We start from the raw sequence: 14,739 nt of genomic DNA, 5'->3' as shown, positions 1-14,739 counted from the left end.
AAAACACTGAAAACCGATAGGATTGACAATATTATTATGTTTTTAGTCACCTACTAAACAGCTATTCGCTAGGAGTCGGACACGACTGAGCGACTTCACTTTCACTTTCATGCATTGGAGAAGGAAATGGCAACCCACTCCAGTGTTCTTGCCTGGAGAATCCCACGGACGGGGGAGCCTGGTGGGTTGCCGTCTACGGGGTCACACAGAGTCGGACACGACTGAAGTGACTTGGCAGCGGCAGCAGCAAACAGCTATTCAGTACATCATGAGAAACGCTGGACTGGAAGAAGCACAAGCTGGAATCAAGATTGCAGGGAGAAATATCAATAACCTCAGATATGCAGATGACACCACCCTTACGGCAGAAAGTGAAAAGGAACTCAAAAGCCTCTTGATGAAAATGAAAGAGGAGAGTGAAAAAGTTGGCTTAAAGCTCAACATTCAGAAAATGAAGATCATGGCATCTGGTCCCATCACTTCATGGGAAATATATGGGGAAACAGTGGAAACAGTGTCAGACTTTATTTTTTTGGGCTCCAAAATCACTGTAGATGGTGACTGAAGCCATGAAATTAAAAGACGCTTACTCCTTGGAAGAAAAGTTATGACCAACCTAGATAGCATATTCAAAAGCAGAGACATTACTTTGCCAACAAAGGTCCGTCCAGTCAAGGCTATGGTTTTACCAGTGGTCATGTATGGATGTGAGAGTTGGACTGTGAAGAAGGCTGAGCGCCGAAGAATTGATGCTTTTGAACTGTGGTGTTGGAGAAGACTCCTGAGAGTCCCTCAGACTGCAAGGAGATCCAACCAGTCCATTCTGAAGGAGATCAGCCCTGGGATTTCTTTGGAAGGAATGATGCTAAAGCTGAAACTCCAGTACTTTGGCCACTTCATGTGAAGAGTTGACTCATTGGAAAAGACTCTGATGCTGGGAAGGATTGGGGGCAGGAAGAGAAGGGGACGACATGGCTGGATGGCATCACTGACTCAATGGATGTGAGTCTGAGTGAACTCCAGGAGTTGGTGATGGACAAGGAGGCCTGGAGTGCTGCGATTCATGGGGTCGAAAAGAGTCGGACATGACACGAGTGACTGAACTGAACTGAACTGAAACAGCTATTCTTGGAGAAGGGAATAGCAACCCACTCCAGTATTCTTGCCTGGAGAATCCCCATGGACAGAGGAGCCTGGTGGGCTACAGTCCATGGGGTAGCAAAGGGTTGGACACAACTGAGTGACTAACAGGACGCTAAGCAGCTATTCTATAGCAGCTGTTGAAAAGAAGCTCTAGACATGTTTTGAACCAGGGCAGCAAGGTAAGCATACATTGTTTCAAAAATTATTCTGAAGGACAGCACTGTCTTTTAGATGTAAGTTCAAGCATGTTTATGAGACACTCAGTCATGCTCTGTGTATTCAGAATCTGTGGGTGTGCTTACTGGTGTCGTTTAACTGTTATCAGTGGCTGTGCATTTGATAATTTAATTCAATTTGGAACTGTTTACCTACATTTCAGATTTTGGTGTGTTCGTGCTCAGTCCTGTCCGATTCTTTGTGACCCATGGACTGTAGCCCGCCAGGCTCCTCCGTCCATGGGATTTCCCAGGCAAGAATACTGGAGTGGATTGCCATTTCCTACTCCAGGGGATCTTCCTGACCCAGGGATCGAACCTGTGTCTCCAGTATCTTCTGCATCGGGGCGGGGGCGGGGGGAGGCCCTTTTGCTCTGAGCTACTCAGCTTCATTCAAATGCAACAGGCTCCAGAGAAAATGAGGTGACAGGAGAGAGGCCCGATGAAAAACCCTAGCAGGACCTTCAGGCTGAAGAACAGAAGCCTTGCTGGTCCAAGGATTAGGAATATGCCTTGCAATGCAGGGCACGCTGGTTCAATCCCTGGTCTGGGAAGATTCCACTTGCTGTGGGGCAACTAAGCCCATGAGCCACAACTACTGAGCCCAAGCGCTAGAGCCTGCGCTCCACAACAAGAGAAGTCAGCACAAGAAATCTCCTCACTGCAATTCTAATGGCAAAAGCCTGTGCAGCAAGGAAGACCGAACAGAGCCAAAAAACGCCCCCCAAACCCAAAAAGCTAAAGAACAGAAGCTTGCAAATACAGCAGCTACGGCACAAATACTGCAGATAGTCTGAGGAAAAGGCATCCAACTACTTAGAAAAGACCAAGGACTTGCAACAACCTGCCAGCTCCTGGGCCACCTCCATACAGTAGGAGGGCAGTATGAATGGGAGAATCTTGCAACGGGTCCAGGGTGGGATCGGCTGACAGGACCTCGGCTCGTCAGGGAAGGGGGCCCGTCACAGCATGTGACTGAGACAGAGAATCTGCAGGAGGGGAGCCCCGAGTGACATCACCCAGCCTGCATCTTTATAAGCCATTGTCTTTGAGCAGGTTGGGGTGGATGCCCAGATGTCATCTGGAAACAGACGGTAGCGGCGACCTAAGGAGGCATGGCCTCAGGCCTTGATGAGCTCAAGTGGGAATAATGAACCATCGTCCCTTCGTCAAGAAGTCTCACTGCACCTCCACCAGTGGGGATAGATGAGGGGTCTCCGTGAGGGTGGCGTCTGGCAGTCTCCCTGCAGACACGAGGGAGGAGGCCTAAAGGAAGTGGCACTGGAGCTGGGCCTCCAGGAAGGAGGAGTCTTACACAGGGCAGATGCAATTAAAGAGGCCTGGGATTTCTAAGAGAGAGTTTTACTGCAGCAAAATGAAGCTTTGCATGGTTATCACCACCTTAATGGGCTTCCCTGGTGGCTCAGACGGTAAAGACTCTGCCTGCAACGTGGGAGACCCGGGTTCGATCCCTGGGTCAGAAGATCCCCTGGAGAAGGGGATGGCTACCCACTCCAGAATTCTTGACTGGGAAATCCCATGTACAGAGGAGCCTAGAGAGCTGCAGTCCAGAGGGTTCCAAAGAATCAGACATGACTAATACATACCACCTAAAAATATCTGAGCTATCTGGACTTTTCCAGTCTTAAATAGAAAGCACAACCACCAAAGAGTCACAGTGTTTGGTTGGGGCTGCAAGACAGCAACATTTTAAAAAACTATTATTTAATTATTTGGGAGGCTTCCCTGGTGGCTCAGATGATAAAGAATTTGTCTGCAGTGCAGGAGACTGGGGTTTGATCTCTGGGCTGGGAAGATCCTTTGGAGAAGGGAATGGCAAACCCACTCCAGTACTCTTGCCTGGGAAATTCCACGGAGAGAGGAGCATGGTGGGCTAAAATTCATGGGGTCACAAAAGAGTCAGACATGACTTAAGGACTAAACAGCACCAGGGAAGCTGTAACTAAGAACCACAAACTGAGTGGCTTAAACAACCAAAATCTGTTCTCTTATGGGTCTGGAGGCTGGAAGCCCAAGCTCAGAGTGTCTGCAGGACCAGTTCCTTCTGAAGGCTTGGAGGGAGAATGTGAGCAAGGCTCTCTTCAGCTTCTGGGGGTTGTCAGCAACCTTTGGGGGTCCCTGGTGGCAGAAACTTCCCCCTGACCTCTGCCTGCATCTTCACAGGGTGTTCTCCCTGTGCATAAGTCTGCTTCCATACTTCCCCTTATCATAAGGTCACCAATCATTTGGATCAGTCCTCACCCTGCTCTGGTGTGACCCATTTTATCTAATTACATTTCTGATGATTCGTTTTTTAAATGAGGCCGGACCCAGACGGACTGGGAGTTGGAACGTCAGGGGATGAATGCTTAGGGGATACAATTCAATCATAACAAAGACCCTCAAAGCAATGACATTTTTATAAAATGTTACCATGTCGACTGGTATTCAATTCCTGGGTCAGGAAGATCTGCTGGAGAAGGGATAGGCTACCCACTCCAGCATTCTTGGGCTTCCCTAGTGGCTCACCTGGTAAAGAATCTGCATGCCATGTGGGAGACCAGAGTCAGATCCCTGGGTTGGGAAGATCCCCTGGAAAAGGGAAAGGCTACTGACTCCAGAATTCTGGCCTGGAGAATTCCACCGACTGTGTAGTCCATGGAGTCATAAAGAGTTGGACACAACTGAGCTACTTTCACTTTCACTTTTTACTTGCACCATGCCGACTAAACCATATCTTGCAGATTTTTACTTCAATCACTTGTAACATCTCCATGACACTCTGGACTACCTGTTTACTGACCAGACTGGAGTTCTTTATTTACTATCGTTATCAGTCTCTTCCAGAGCAGAAATCCACAGAACAGGCACTACTGGACCATCAAGGGTCAAGATGAACGGAGGCTACTCAGCTATTTGCTTTTATCTAGAAAAACCCACACTATTAAGATTTATGCCATGTACAAAGTAGTGGGTCTATCTCATAAGACTCTAACAAACTTGCTAATAGCAAGATCAGGTCTCTAAACTTGTCCTTTATGGAGCTGGACAGCAAAGACCTCTCCCTTTTCTACTGTTACAATCGCGTGGCTTCACTCACTTGGGTAGCAACCAGATCATCCGATGACGAGAGAAATAGATTCTGGCTCTGTATGTGCTAAACAAATGCTTGAAAGCATTTTTCACTGCGTGTGTGTGTCTACACTGAAGGTGTCTAACATCTGTTGTGGTATCCTTTTGCACTAAAATTATAATGAAAGCTTTCCGGGTAGTGTAATAGTTGCTCCTGCTTTAGGTTCTAAATTGCGTGTGATTTCTCTTAATGTTTTAATGAGAACACGGAGAGTTTTGTCTGCTCCCTGTTATCAGGCCAGCAGAGGGAGCAGGTGAGTATTACAAGCAGCATTTTCCTATAGGTATGATCCACAGCAGATTTTTGTTTTGCTTTAATTTTTAGTGCAGACAAGCAAGACTTTTCGACCTATAAACTAACAATGTCCCTGAAACACACATCAAGATTTTGGGGATAGGTCAGTCAATAATATATTTTTTCCTGTAAATATTCTACTAGGATCGTTTTAAGGCTTTCAGAAACTATTGTTGAGATTTTTTTTTTTCTCTTGAGGGAAACAGATGCCAGGAACTAGGTATCTTAATACTGCTATAAATGTCCTCTCTTCACAGGCTTTGTACAACTTACTTCCTTTAATTTTTTCTTTTGTATCAGTCTTTCTTTGAATTTAGGCCCTTTCCTTAAAATGGAACACTTTGGGAAGTACAGTTCATTATTAATGGAGTACAAAAGACATTGCTTGAGATGGGATTAAGAGAAAAAGTAGGGCATATACACATGAGATTATCAGGAAGGACATAAATCACTGGCAGACCCCGTACTTAGATTCCTGAAGGAACAGGAATGGCATGGAGTATTTTTATACACTTGGATGCAAACATCATTTCCTTTTATGCATAACTATTTATTATACTTATAATTCTTCAAAAACTATATATAATTCTTCAAAAATGACTTTTAGTACATGTAACTCCATAATCAAGCCTAATTTCCCACAGGAAGATTTTTTAATATCATGTCAGTTAGACAGACAGGAATACCAAAAGTGGATCACGTGCTTTTATCATTATTATTTTTTTTTACTTCTTTGACATAAGCAATTTTATTTATGCTAACCTATAACCAAGAAAGATAATATATCTTTGTGGAAATAACACACATGACATTTTTATCTTTCTTATTTTAAAAGGTTTCTCAATAATTAAGATAAAAAATTTATAAATTTAGATTAAACAGAGATTTATCTAGATGGCATTAGGCCACTCTCAAGAGAAAACTCATTCTGAGAGGAATTTGGACAGTTTTTCAGTAGAATGGTTATGACAGAGAGACTAGACACATTTTTCACAGGCAACAGGATCTGACTTCTCAATAGCTTTGCTGAAATGAATTTAGGAACATTTAGTATAAAATTACAGCTCATAACCCCACTTCAAAATCTTTTCTGTTTTGAAGCCCACTTCAAAACACTCTAACAACAGTGTTAGTCAAAGGAAAGATTTTATTGACTTTTCATTGGTCATAAGCAAAACAGTAATCATTGACATCAATCCACTGAAAGAGAATGTTTAGCCTTTTTTTTTTTCTACATACGGGCAGAAAACAGGACACAGAATTACTGGCAGAAATATTATCAGGCTAATGCACTCATCTATTGTTTCAGAATTTCATCCACTGCCTTTTTAAAGTTATGACTTGTATCTTGACCTTTTAGGCACTTTTTTTTGATGGAAAGATAAAACAAAAATATTGGAGGATGAAAATATTTAAAAATCAAACAGCATTTGAGATAACTTCATGTAACAGGAGAATTACATAAACTAACATATTCCTAAAAATTCAGGGAATTCATCATGAAATCTTAGAAAAATAGTTACTTGGATATTTCCCAAGTTTCTAGTAAATAAAAAGCTTTTTCTTTTCAGTCCTCCAGGTTCCATATTATATACAATGTGGCTTTACAAAGCAAACTGTCTTGAATTGATGCTCAGCTGGTTCATGGCAGTACAAAACTGTCAAAGATTCAGGAACCTTTTAAGTTTCCTTAAAAAAAAAACAACCAAAAAAACCCCAGAAACTGTCTTCTCTAAAAGTCTTTCAGACATAATGTCACAGTAAACACTCAGATAAGTTAGAATGAGTGAGGATTTGGTACCTCTTTGACTGAACTAACTTAAATAAGAATGACAACCAATAACCTAAATAAGAATGAAAAAGATTTTTCTCAGTATTAACTCTGATCCTTCCACCAGTGCTAACCTTCTGACACACAGATGCCTACAGCTCCCTGTCAAACAGAAGTCACACAGCTGCGAGAAGGAAGATCATCGTCTCAGATAAGGGCGTTAAAGGCCTCTGCCCTTTAACGCCCGGCACTTAAGTCTATCTGCTCGGAGAATGAAAACATGAGGGGCATGCAGGGGAAATGGCTATTTCCCAGGAAAGGAAACTGCCTGAAAACACATCTGGCAAAGGCTTTCTTTCCTCCTCTGGCAGGCAGACGCTTATTTTAACAAAATATACATTTCCTCATCTTCTGCAAAGGTGAATTTGATGGAGCCAGTACCTGATTCTAAGTAGCTGCCACTTAGCTTTCCCCTATATGGAACGGGCCAGCTCTTTTATGGCAAATGCTATGTATGTTTAATTACAGCTAGGACAGAAAATCGTGCTAAACTGGGCAGCGTACTTCGTTTCAGAAATTGTACGTGTTCTCAAAGGTACATCACCCTCTTCCAGCCAGCAAGAGGGCATGAAATTAAAGAGGCAAAGAAAGGAGAAAAAAAAAAAAAAAGTTAACACCAGAAAATTGGAAAGATGGCAAGGACGGACACAGACAGCGTAACCGATGTAGGCAGACGAGAGGCTGGACCTCTGCAGAGTCCACCCTCGTGAGAACAACCGGGTTGAGTCTGCATTGCTCTGTGCACCTGTGAGCAGACAGCCCCCACGTCCAGGTGGGCACGCGGTGGCCCCGTCCGTGACCGGCTGCCCCTGCTCGGGTGACCAAAGGCCACAGAAGGTGGGTCCATCAGTGGAACGGGTTTACGTCTCTGGGGTGTGCTGTCTGTGCAGCACAGAGGTGACAGGTGTGACATGGAGATTCTCCAAGGGTGGCTGAGCTTTGCCATGTTAAAATCAGGATTAAAAAAAAGTCATGGCTTTGGACTTCCTGGCTGTCCAATGGTTAAGACTCTGCACTTCCAGCGCGGGGTCGTGGGTACTTCCCCTGGGAGGGAGCAAAGATCCCACTTGCTATGCTAAGACTCCGCATGCCATGGCAGCCAAAAGGAAACAAACAGATACTAAAAAAATCAAGAAACAAACGCACTGCTTTAACTTCCACTTAAATCCATGAGTGTAAAGGAAAGGCCCTGAGGTGCGCGGGGCTGGTGGAGGCCTGTCGCCTTGCCCCGCCAAGCCTCGGTTTGCAGGTCTGTCACAGGGGCAAGGTCGGCCTCCCACAGCGCCACGTGTGTGTACTGGCATCTACAGGTCTTCTCTTTCCTCTGTCTTTCTAACTTTAAGAGGCTTTCTCCTTGCTACCGTCCTCAGACCCTGCGGCTGGGGACTGTCCCCCTCAGCCTGCCATCTCGGCTCTAACACTGGCTCAACTTGGCCAGTGCCTCCAGGGAGGGGCCGCCCACGGCTTCTGCAAGGCAGCTCTGGACCCCAGGCGAGCCCCTTCAGGTCTGTTCCATGGACGAGACGGAGTGGAGACAGCTCTTCTGTGACTCACCAGGAGGGGGCCTGCTTCCAGAAGCCAAAATACTCACTTTCTGTCTTTTCTTTTTCCCTTCCCCTCTTCTTGCCCTTTCTTTCCTTTTTCCCTGTGGCTTCTTCAGCTCTCATTCACTGTTGCATACAATTTGGGGAAAAACAATAATGGTAAGAGTAACTTTTTCTCTTGTAACAATTTGATGTCCAGTGAACTTCCTAATGGCTTCCCCTGTACGCTGCACACTAAGCTGTAAACACGTTGGCCGATTTAACTGGTTTTAAAAAGGCCAGGACAGAGGGAGGTGGGAGAGGGAGGTGGGTGAGAGGCCCCCACGCCCTGGGGTCCTGAGGAGCCCGCTGTCTGTGAACAGCTGAGAGCCAAGAGTGTCCTCAGCGTCACCTAGCAGGGGTATTTCAGCACCTGGAGGACCTCTCACACCAGCACAGCACTTTTGAAAAACTAAGCCCATGCCGGCCCAGCCACCGAGGCCTGCGGACACTGGTGCCACGGTGACGGCCACTTCGCTGCATGACGGTGACCAGCGGGTGCAAGATTGACTCTGGGGGTCTGCCCAGATGCGATGGAAAGACACTGGCACGAGACATCAGTTGGCATGGGAGATCAATGTGCCCCCGAGTGCGTCTGCGTGGTTTCTCATTGCTCCTCATTAGCCACGGGCTTTTGGAGTGGACACTTGCCACAAACGCTTGCTGCTCAGATGGCAATGACCACCCCCCTAAGCCCCCGCAACAGCTGATCCACTTCTGTCCCTCCTTAGTCCAGGAGTATAACTAACCCGTTAGATATGAGTATTAAACAGGCTCCCTGGAAAGAGCAGAAGTCACGCAGGTTTCCCTGAAACCCTGTCTGGTGATTCACGCCTTGGGGGCTGCCCTGCACTGCACTGAGTTCGAGCTGGCACCGTTTCTTGGCTTCTGGCTTCCAGAACCAGCAATCCGGCACCTCACGGGTGGTCCTGGGAAGGTTGGGGTCAATCAGATCCCAGATCTGACAGAAGCGAGTCCCACATCGGCTCTGGACCTACGTTTCTGGAGCCACGACCAGGCTTTTCCCACGCATCCGGCACGTCTGCTCCACAGGGCGGCCTGGAGCAGAGGTGCCCTCGTCAGAGCTCCGCAGCGCTCCTCTCTACCAGGGAAGACGGCCATGTGGTCCTGCTGGTGCCATCAAATGAGGGTTCACTCCCTGATGGCAAAGTGCAAAAGGGGAACCTGAGACAGCGCTACAGCGAATAAATGGGAGCCTCTGGAATTTCAGCTGATGACATACAGTACAGGGGAGAAAACAAACATTATTAAGAAAATAAATAGCACCACACACAGCTGTTCAGCAGAACTGTTAGGACAAAAAAAAAAAAAAATTGGCTGGGCAGGAAGGCAGCTTTTGGGAAGGCTGTAATAATATTTCTCGTTTTATAGCCCCATCTGCCTTTAGCGAACCTGTCAGCAAGTCATTGACGGAAACTCAAGATTCTCTTTGAAACTGAACAGCTCTGAGAAGCAGTCAAGGCTGCATCCAGCCTCCATCCCCAGGCTGGGGTGCAAGTAGCCACTGCTGCCGCTGCTCGGTGCTTAGGAGACAAACGTGTGCTGGGGGTGAGTCTGCACCCAGGGCGGGGTCTTCCCGCCTGACACACCCAGGGAGCTCCCGCTCGGCCCTGCTGGTCCCTCTGGGGTCTCCAGCTGCTGCTCCCGCGCTGGCCGTGGTGGACGCGCCCGTCTTCCCCCACTTCCTCACGGTACAACATTCAGCCCATCATCCAGCCCTGAACGCAGAAAGCGCTGCTCTGCTTTCACGCTGGGGCAGTTCTCCCAGGGCCTCTTCCCTCTTGGAGTTTAGATCCAGCTTCCAAGCGGCACTTTCTTTTTGGTCGAATGTTCCCGTCCCTTCAATGAGCCCTTTCCCCTGGCCTGTCTCACGGTTCTCATCCTTGGGAGAACGGGCGCTGCTCTGAGGCACAGAAAGCTCCCTGAGGTTCCCTCTTACACTGCCTGCAGACAGAGAGGCCTGGAGACCGTGTCACACCCCCCCGTAACCCCCTCCAGCCAGCAGACCAGGGCCTGTGGTCCCTGTGGAACGGCCAGTGAGCTAAGAATGGTTCCTGCATTTTTAAAAGACTGAAAAAACCCAGAGAATATTTCATGACGTGGAAATTATGATAAGTTCAAATTTCAGTGTCAATGAATAATGCTTCGTTGGCACACAGCCACCTCCCATCCTCAAGGGTTTTCTCTTTACGGCTTCTACGCTACGACGGCAGAGTTGAGCAGCTGTGACGGAGCCCGTGTGGCCCAGGAACCTGAAATACTTACTTCCGGACACTTTACAGGGCACGTCTGCCAACCCCTACTCCTCTCCAAGCCTCAGGGAAGAACTTCTGCGTACCTACAGGGAGCTGCTCGCTGAACGCCCGGGCCAGAGGGCCTGGACAAGGGAGCACCCCCTCCCACCAGCAGCAGAACCGGTGCCCTGGAGGTAACACGTGCTCCTCCTGGATGTTCTCTCCACGTCCCAGGGCCGGGGTCTCCCTGCCTCACTTTCTCTGCTTCTCTACATCCGACACGCCATCATGCTCCCCAGCACCCAGCAGAAAGGGACTACTTGTGGTGCCGGCTCTTCCTGTGGCTTCTTTTTAAACCACCCTGTTTGCCTGAGAAGCAGACAGATGATCTTGGAAACCACATGTGCGACATTATTACCTTATAATATACACTTTCAAATGGGGGAGCAATTTGGATGAAAAAAGTGCTCCCCGTGTTTCTGCTTCATCATGGTCAGCCAGAGAATAACACAGTGACAACATTTGACAGTGGAAAATTTAATGGGAAGTGCTGGAGAAGGAAAGTAATATTTCTGAGTTACATGCATTATTTCGTATCATTTTAACTCTAAAAGTGCTGCTGAGAAAGGACCATCCTATTTTGCAGTAGGGAAACTGAGGCTTAGAGGAGTTAAGCATTTGCTGCAGATCTCAGAGACTCAGGGTTCTAACACAAGTTCCGTCTTCAAATCCTACACGTGTCCCTCTGCAGTTAGTAGTCTGAATAAGTGTATCTTTAGTTTGTCCCCTTCGTGGAAACTTTGCAACAAAATCAAGTTCTAGCTTCCTGAGCCATCAAGCCCTTTGAGAATCTGGGGGCATCTACAAACCGCTTCTTAGAAAAATGACACGAGCTGTTTTATCCAAACATTCAATAACAGGACGCCGGGGGTGGATTAAGTGACAATGCCGTGCTGAGTGCAAGTAACAGCTTGAGATATCGTAATAAAAATATCTGTAATTGCTATTCGTGAGAAAGCCAGAGACACTGACAACTGTTGTTTGTGACCTACTCAAAGCTAAAAGAAAGGTTGTATTTCAGTTAAATTTTGGCAAAAAAGAAAGACATCTTTTCCTGTCAAAGTCTGTGGACCCCACGAGTTCTGTCTGTAGACTCTGGGTTAAGAACCTCTGCTCTGGAGGTAAGCTGGGGGCCAGCCCATGCACAGGAGGGATGTCTTTAAAGGTCTAATCAGGTCTAACAATTCACTCTGTAAACCTCAGTTGTCCAAGAATTAAAAGCATAAAATCCCCTGAAATCTGGTCTTGCATGATTACATGGACACTGGCTTTACAGGTGGACGAGGTCCACTGGGTCAGTGCTGAACTGGCCACTGCTGCCTGGGAGGAATCTCGTGCCCTTGGGCATGAACAGACCCTCAGAGAGGCTCCACATCGCCCCCCACCCCCGCCCCCGACCCCCACCACGCACACTGGCTGGTGAGTGAGCATACTGTCAACCCCAAAACGTTAAGTTTTAGCTACTGAAGGGAGTACCCTGGAGGATTTATGGAGCCACAGAATTGAAACAGAAAAACCTTGGGAGTTAACGCAGCCCTTGAATCTGGCAGACAAGGACTTTGGGGTTAATTAAAAAGAAGTGATTTGCCGGAGTCCAGCACTGAGTGGGACTGATTCGACTGATCCTGGATAATGTTACCAAATGATAGGATTTGAGCAAATTCTGACCTAATAAAGGAGAAGTTTATATATGCCACTCTCAACTCCCTCTTAAATTCTGATTTTTCTATGGATTCTAATTTAGTGGACAATTAATCAGGCTAGTTATATATTAAGTTTACGTTAAGTACTGGAGTGGATATTTTGCTTAAAAGATGAAATGTCAGTGCTCAGAAACTGACTTTCCTAACACAAATTGAATAAAGCGTGATGTTCCTATCCAGCTGTTTTAAGATGAAAGTTTAGCATACTTGGCTAAATGGTTCAAAAATCAAGTAATACCAACGAAACTATTTTCCCTATGAAAAGGCACAGAGTTTACAAGAGCGAGACTTCTTCCTCTTTGTTTGTAATAACAAAAATAAACCGAAGTCCTGACATATTTGCAGTATTTTTATTCCTAAAGGAAAAAACAGGAACTTTCATTGTACTTTAAAGCTATTGCCCCAGATATTTACCAGCTTCGCACTGTGAAATCAGTTTCAGACACAGGAGACCTACAGGCTCTCTCTAGGAAACAGTCAATTAGGGTGGTGCCTCTGAAATACCCAGGGGTCCTGTAACTGATCGGTTTTTCCCAGAGGGCTTCTGCAGCATATAGTCCCGGTTGGACAGTACACATCAAGCCCGGATTTTTCCTGTGGCCTGGCTGGTGACCCCCCTACAGGAAGATAACGGGCAAGCCGGGAGGGCGGAGCCGCCGGCTGCACATGTCTGCCTGCTCTTATCAACTTATCATATAAGGAAAGGAAAGTGATTGATTCGGACCCTGACACTGCAGAATCTGGGGAAGAGAGACAAAGCAGCGCTAACGCGGGTCTGGAAGGCGAATGCAGCCCTCACGGGGAGCAGGGCTCTTCTCCCCACTGTGATCTGACAGTCTGCTGCAAGGCCAGAGAGGAGACGGCAGCAGAGACCAAGGCTGGGAAAGGAGGGAACAGGAGCCTTCCCTTGATGGACCTTGAGCCTCTGCCCCCGAGCCCCGCGTCTGAGAGGGCAGCTTAGCGCCGGGACTCTCATGCGCCTGGAAGTTTGCTGAGCGGGTGGTTTATTACCGACAGACAGAAAGAATGTGGCAGCTTGTTTTCTTGACTCTGAGCTGTGATCTGGCCGTAGCCACAGCCCACAGCGGCTCTCGGAAGGGCATGGACATCGCCGCTGGGAAGAAACAGTATCAGGTTCAGCACGGAGCCTGTAGCTACACGTTCCTCCTGCCGGAGACGGACCACTGCCGCTCGCCCTCCAGCGCCTACGTGCCTAACGCCGTGCAGAGGGACGCGCCCCTTGACTACGACGACTCGGTGCAGAGGCTGCAGGTGCTGGAGAACATCATGGAGAACAACACACAGTGGCTCATGAAGGTAAGGAGGCGCCGCTCCTGGGCACGGTGTTGCCGGCTCAGGTTTCACCGCCAGCCCGGCGGGCGGGCAAGGAGGCGGTGGCCAGAGAAGGCAGGTGGTGGCTGACACCTCTGAGTGAACGGCCACTTGCTGTCTCCTGTGCTGCCCTGCAAAGGAGCCGGGGCTGAACAGGGACACGGTTTACTGGGAGACAGTGCTGGGATCAGTGGAGAGACGTCTCTAAGGTCAGGAATCTTTATGAACAGAGGAAGTGCCCTTCTCGGCACAACATATGGGCTGTGTTGTTTGTGCCAGTGGTTTAAACTCTGTGACACCCATTACCAGGGACCTTATAAACCGGCCGCAGGCGCGGGAGGGAAGCTGTGAGCAACACAGCGCCGGAGCCAGGAAAAACGTGACAATCGCGTTAATTACGGATACATAACGGATGGAGTAAAGTGCTTTACCAATTTCCTGAATTTATTTACTAAAATAGATCGGGGCTCTGGGTAAAGGAGAGGAAATTAAATAAAGCAGACCGTCCATTTCTCAGAACCTTGGGGGTTTTATGCCGAGAGCTTGTCAACTGTCGGTGGGGGTGAGTTTTGCCAGCGTGCCAGCGGAGTTAGTGGCGCAGCCCCTTCAGTTCCTCCAGCGGCTCTGAAGGTGACCCCACGCGGGGCGGGCGTGCAGGGCACCTGGCTGCAGTGACGCTGTGACAAGGTGGTCGAGTTCTTGGGGCTCCCACGAGCCCACTGCTTCAGGCTTTTCACAGAGAATTGGACTCAGACAGGATACTGAAAGCTCAGTTTTGCTTTCACAAGCTATCATTTTCATAAGTGAAGCTGTCTATACAAACCCCAAACCACCCTGAAGTTCTTCTTGTTGTGGGCTGTGTATATTCTAAAGGGAGCTCAGACAAACTGCACACATGGATTCCTCCCTGACTATCACAGTGACATCGCATCACGGCACTTGGACAGCACAGGACTACGGTTTCAAGCCAGATGGGAACTTTAACAGCAAGCCGCTTTCCCCCATTCAACACTCTGCCCGAGTCTTTCGTTTTGCTGTAAACCTTCTGTTAGGACACCTTATCTTAATCTCAGAATAGATCTTGGCTCCTAATCTGCGTTTCTCATTAGCTTTCCTACCTTCAGAGAGGAAATGACCACGTTATTGCTTTGGTCCTGAGCCGAGATGAATGAAAGCCCTCTCGGCACTGC

General features: G+C 47.7%; 2 protein-coding genes across 5 annotated transcripts in view; one reads left to right on the top strand and one right to left on the bottom strand.

Moving 5' to 3' along the window:
- MCPH1 (microcephalin 1) overlaps positions 1-14,739 on the bottom strand; it is a 240,396-nt gene that overhangs the window by 62,948 nt on the left and 162,709 nt on the right. The window lies entirely within an intron of this gene.
- ANGPT2 (angiopoietin 2) overlaps positions 11,975-14,739 on the top strand; it is a 58,875-nt gene continuing 56,110 nt past the window's right edge. Inside the window, exon 1 of the mRNA XM_010854071.1 lies at positions 11,975-13,534. Coding sequence (XP_010852373.1) covers positions 13,244-13,534 — 291 coding nt within the window. The 5' untranslated portion in view covers positions 11,975-13,243. The remainder of the gene's footprint in view (positions 13,535-14,739) is intronic.

Source organism: Bison bison, unplaced genomic scaffold, assembly GCF_000754665.1.
Source record: "Bison bison bison isolate TAMUID 2011002044 unplaced genomic scaffold, Bison_UMD1.0 scf7180017864336, whole genome shotgun sequence".
NCBI classification, from domain to species: Eukaryota; Metazoa; Chordata; class Mammalia; order Artiodactyla; family Bovidae; genus Bison; species Bison bison.
This window is presented reverse-complemented; position numbering and strand designations above follow the sequence as displayed.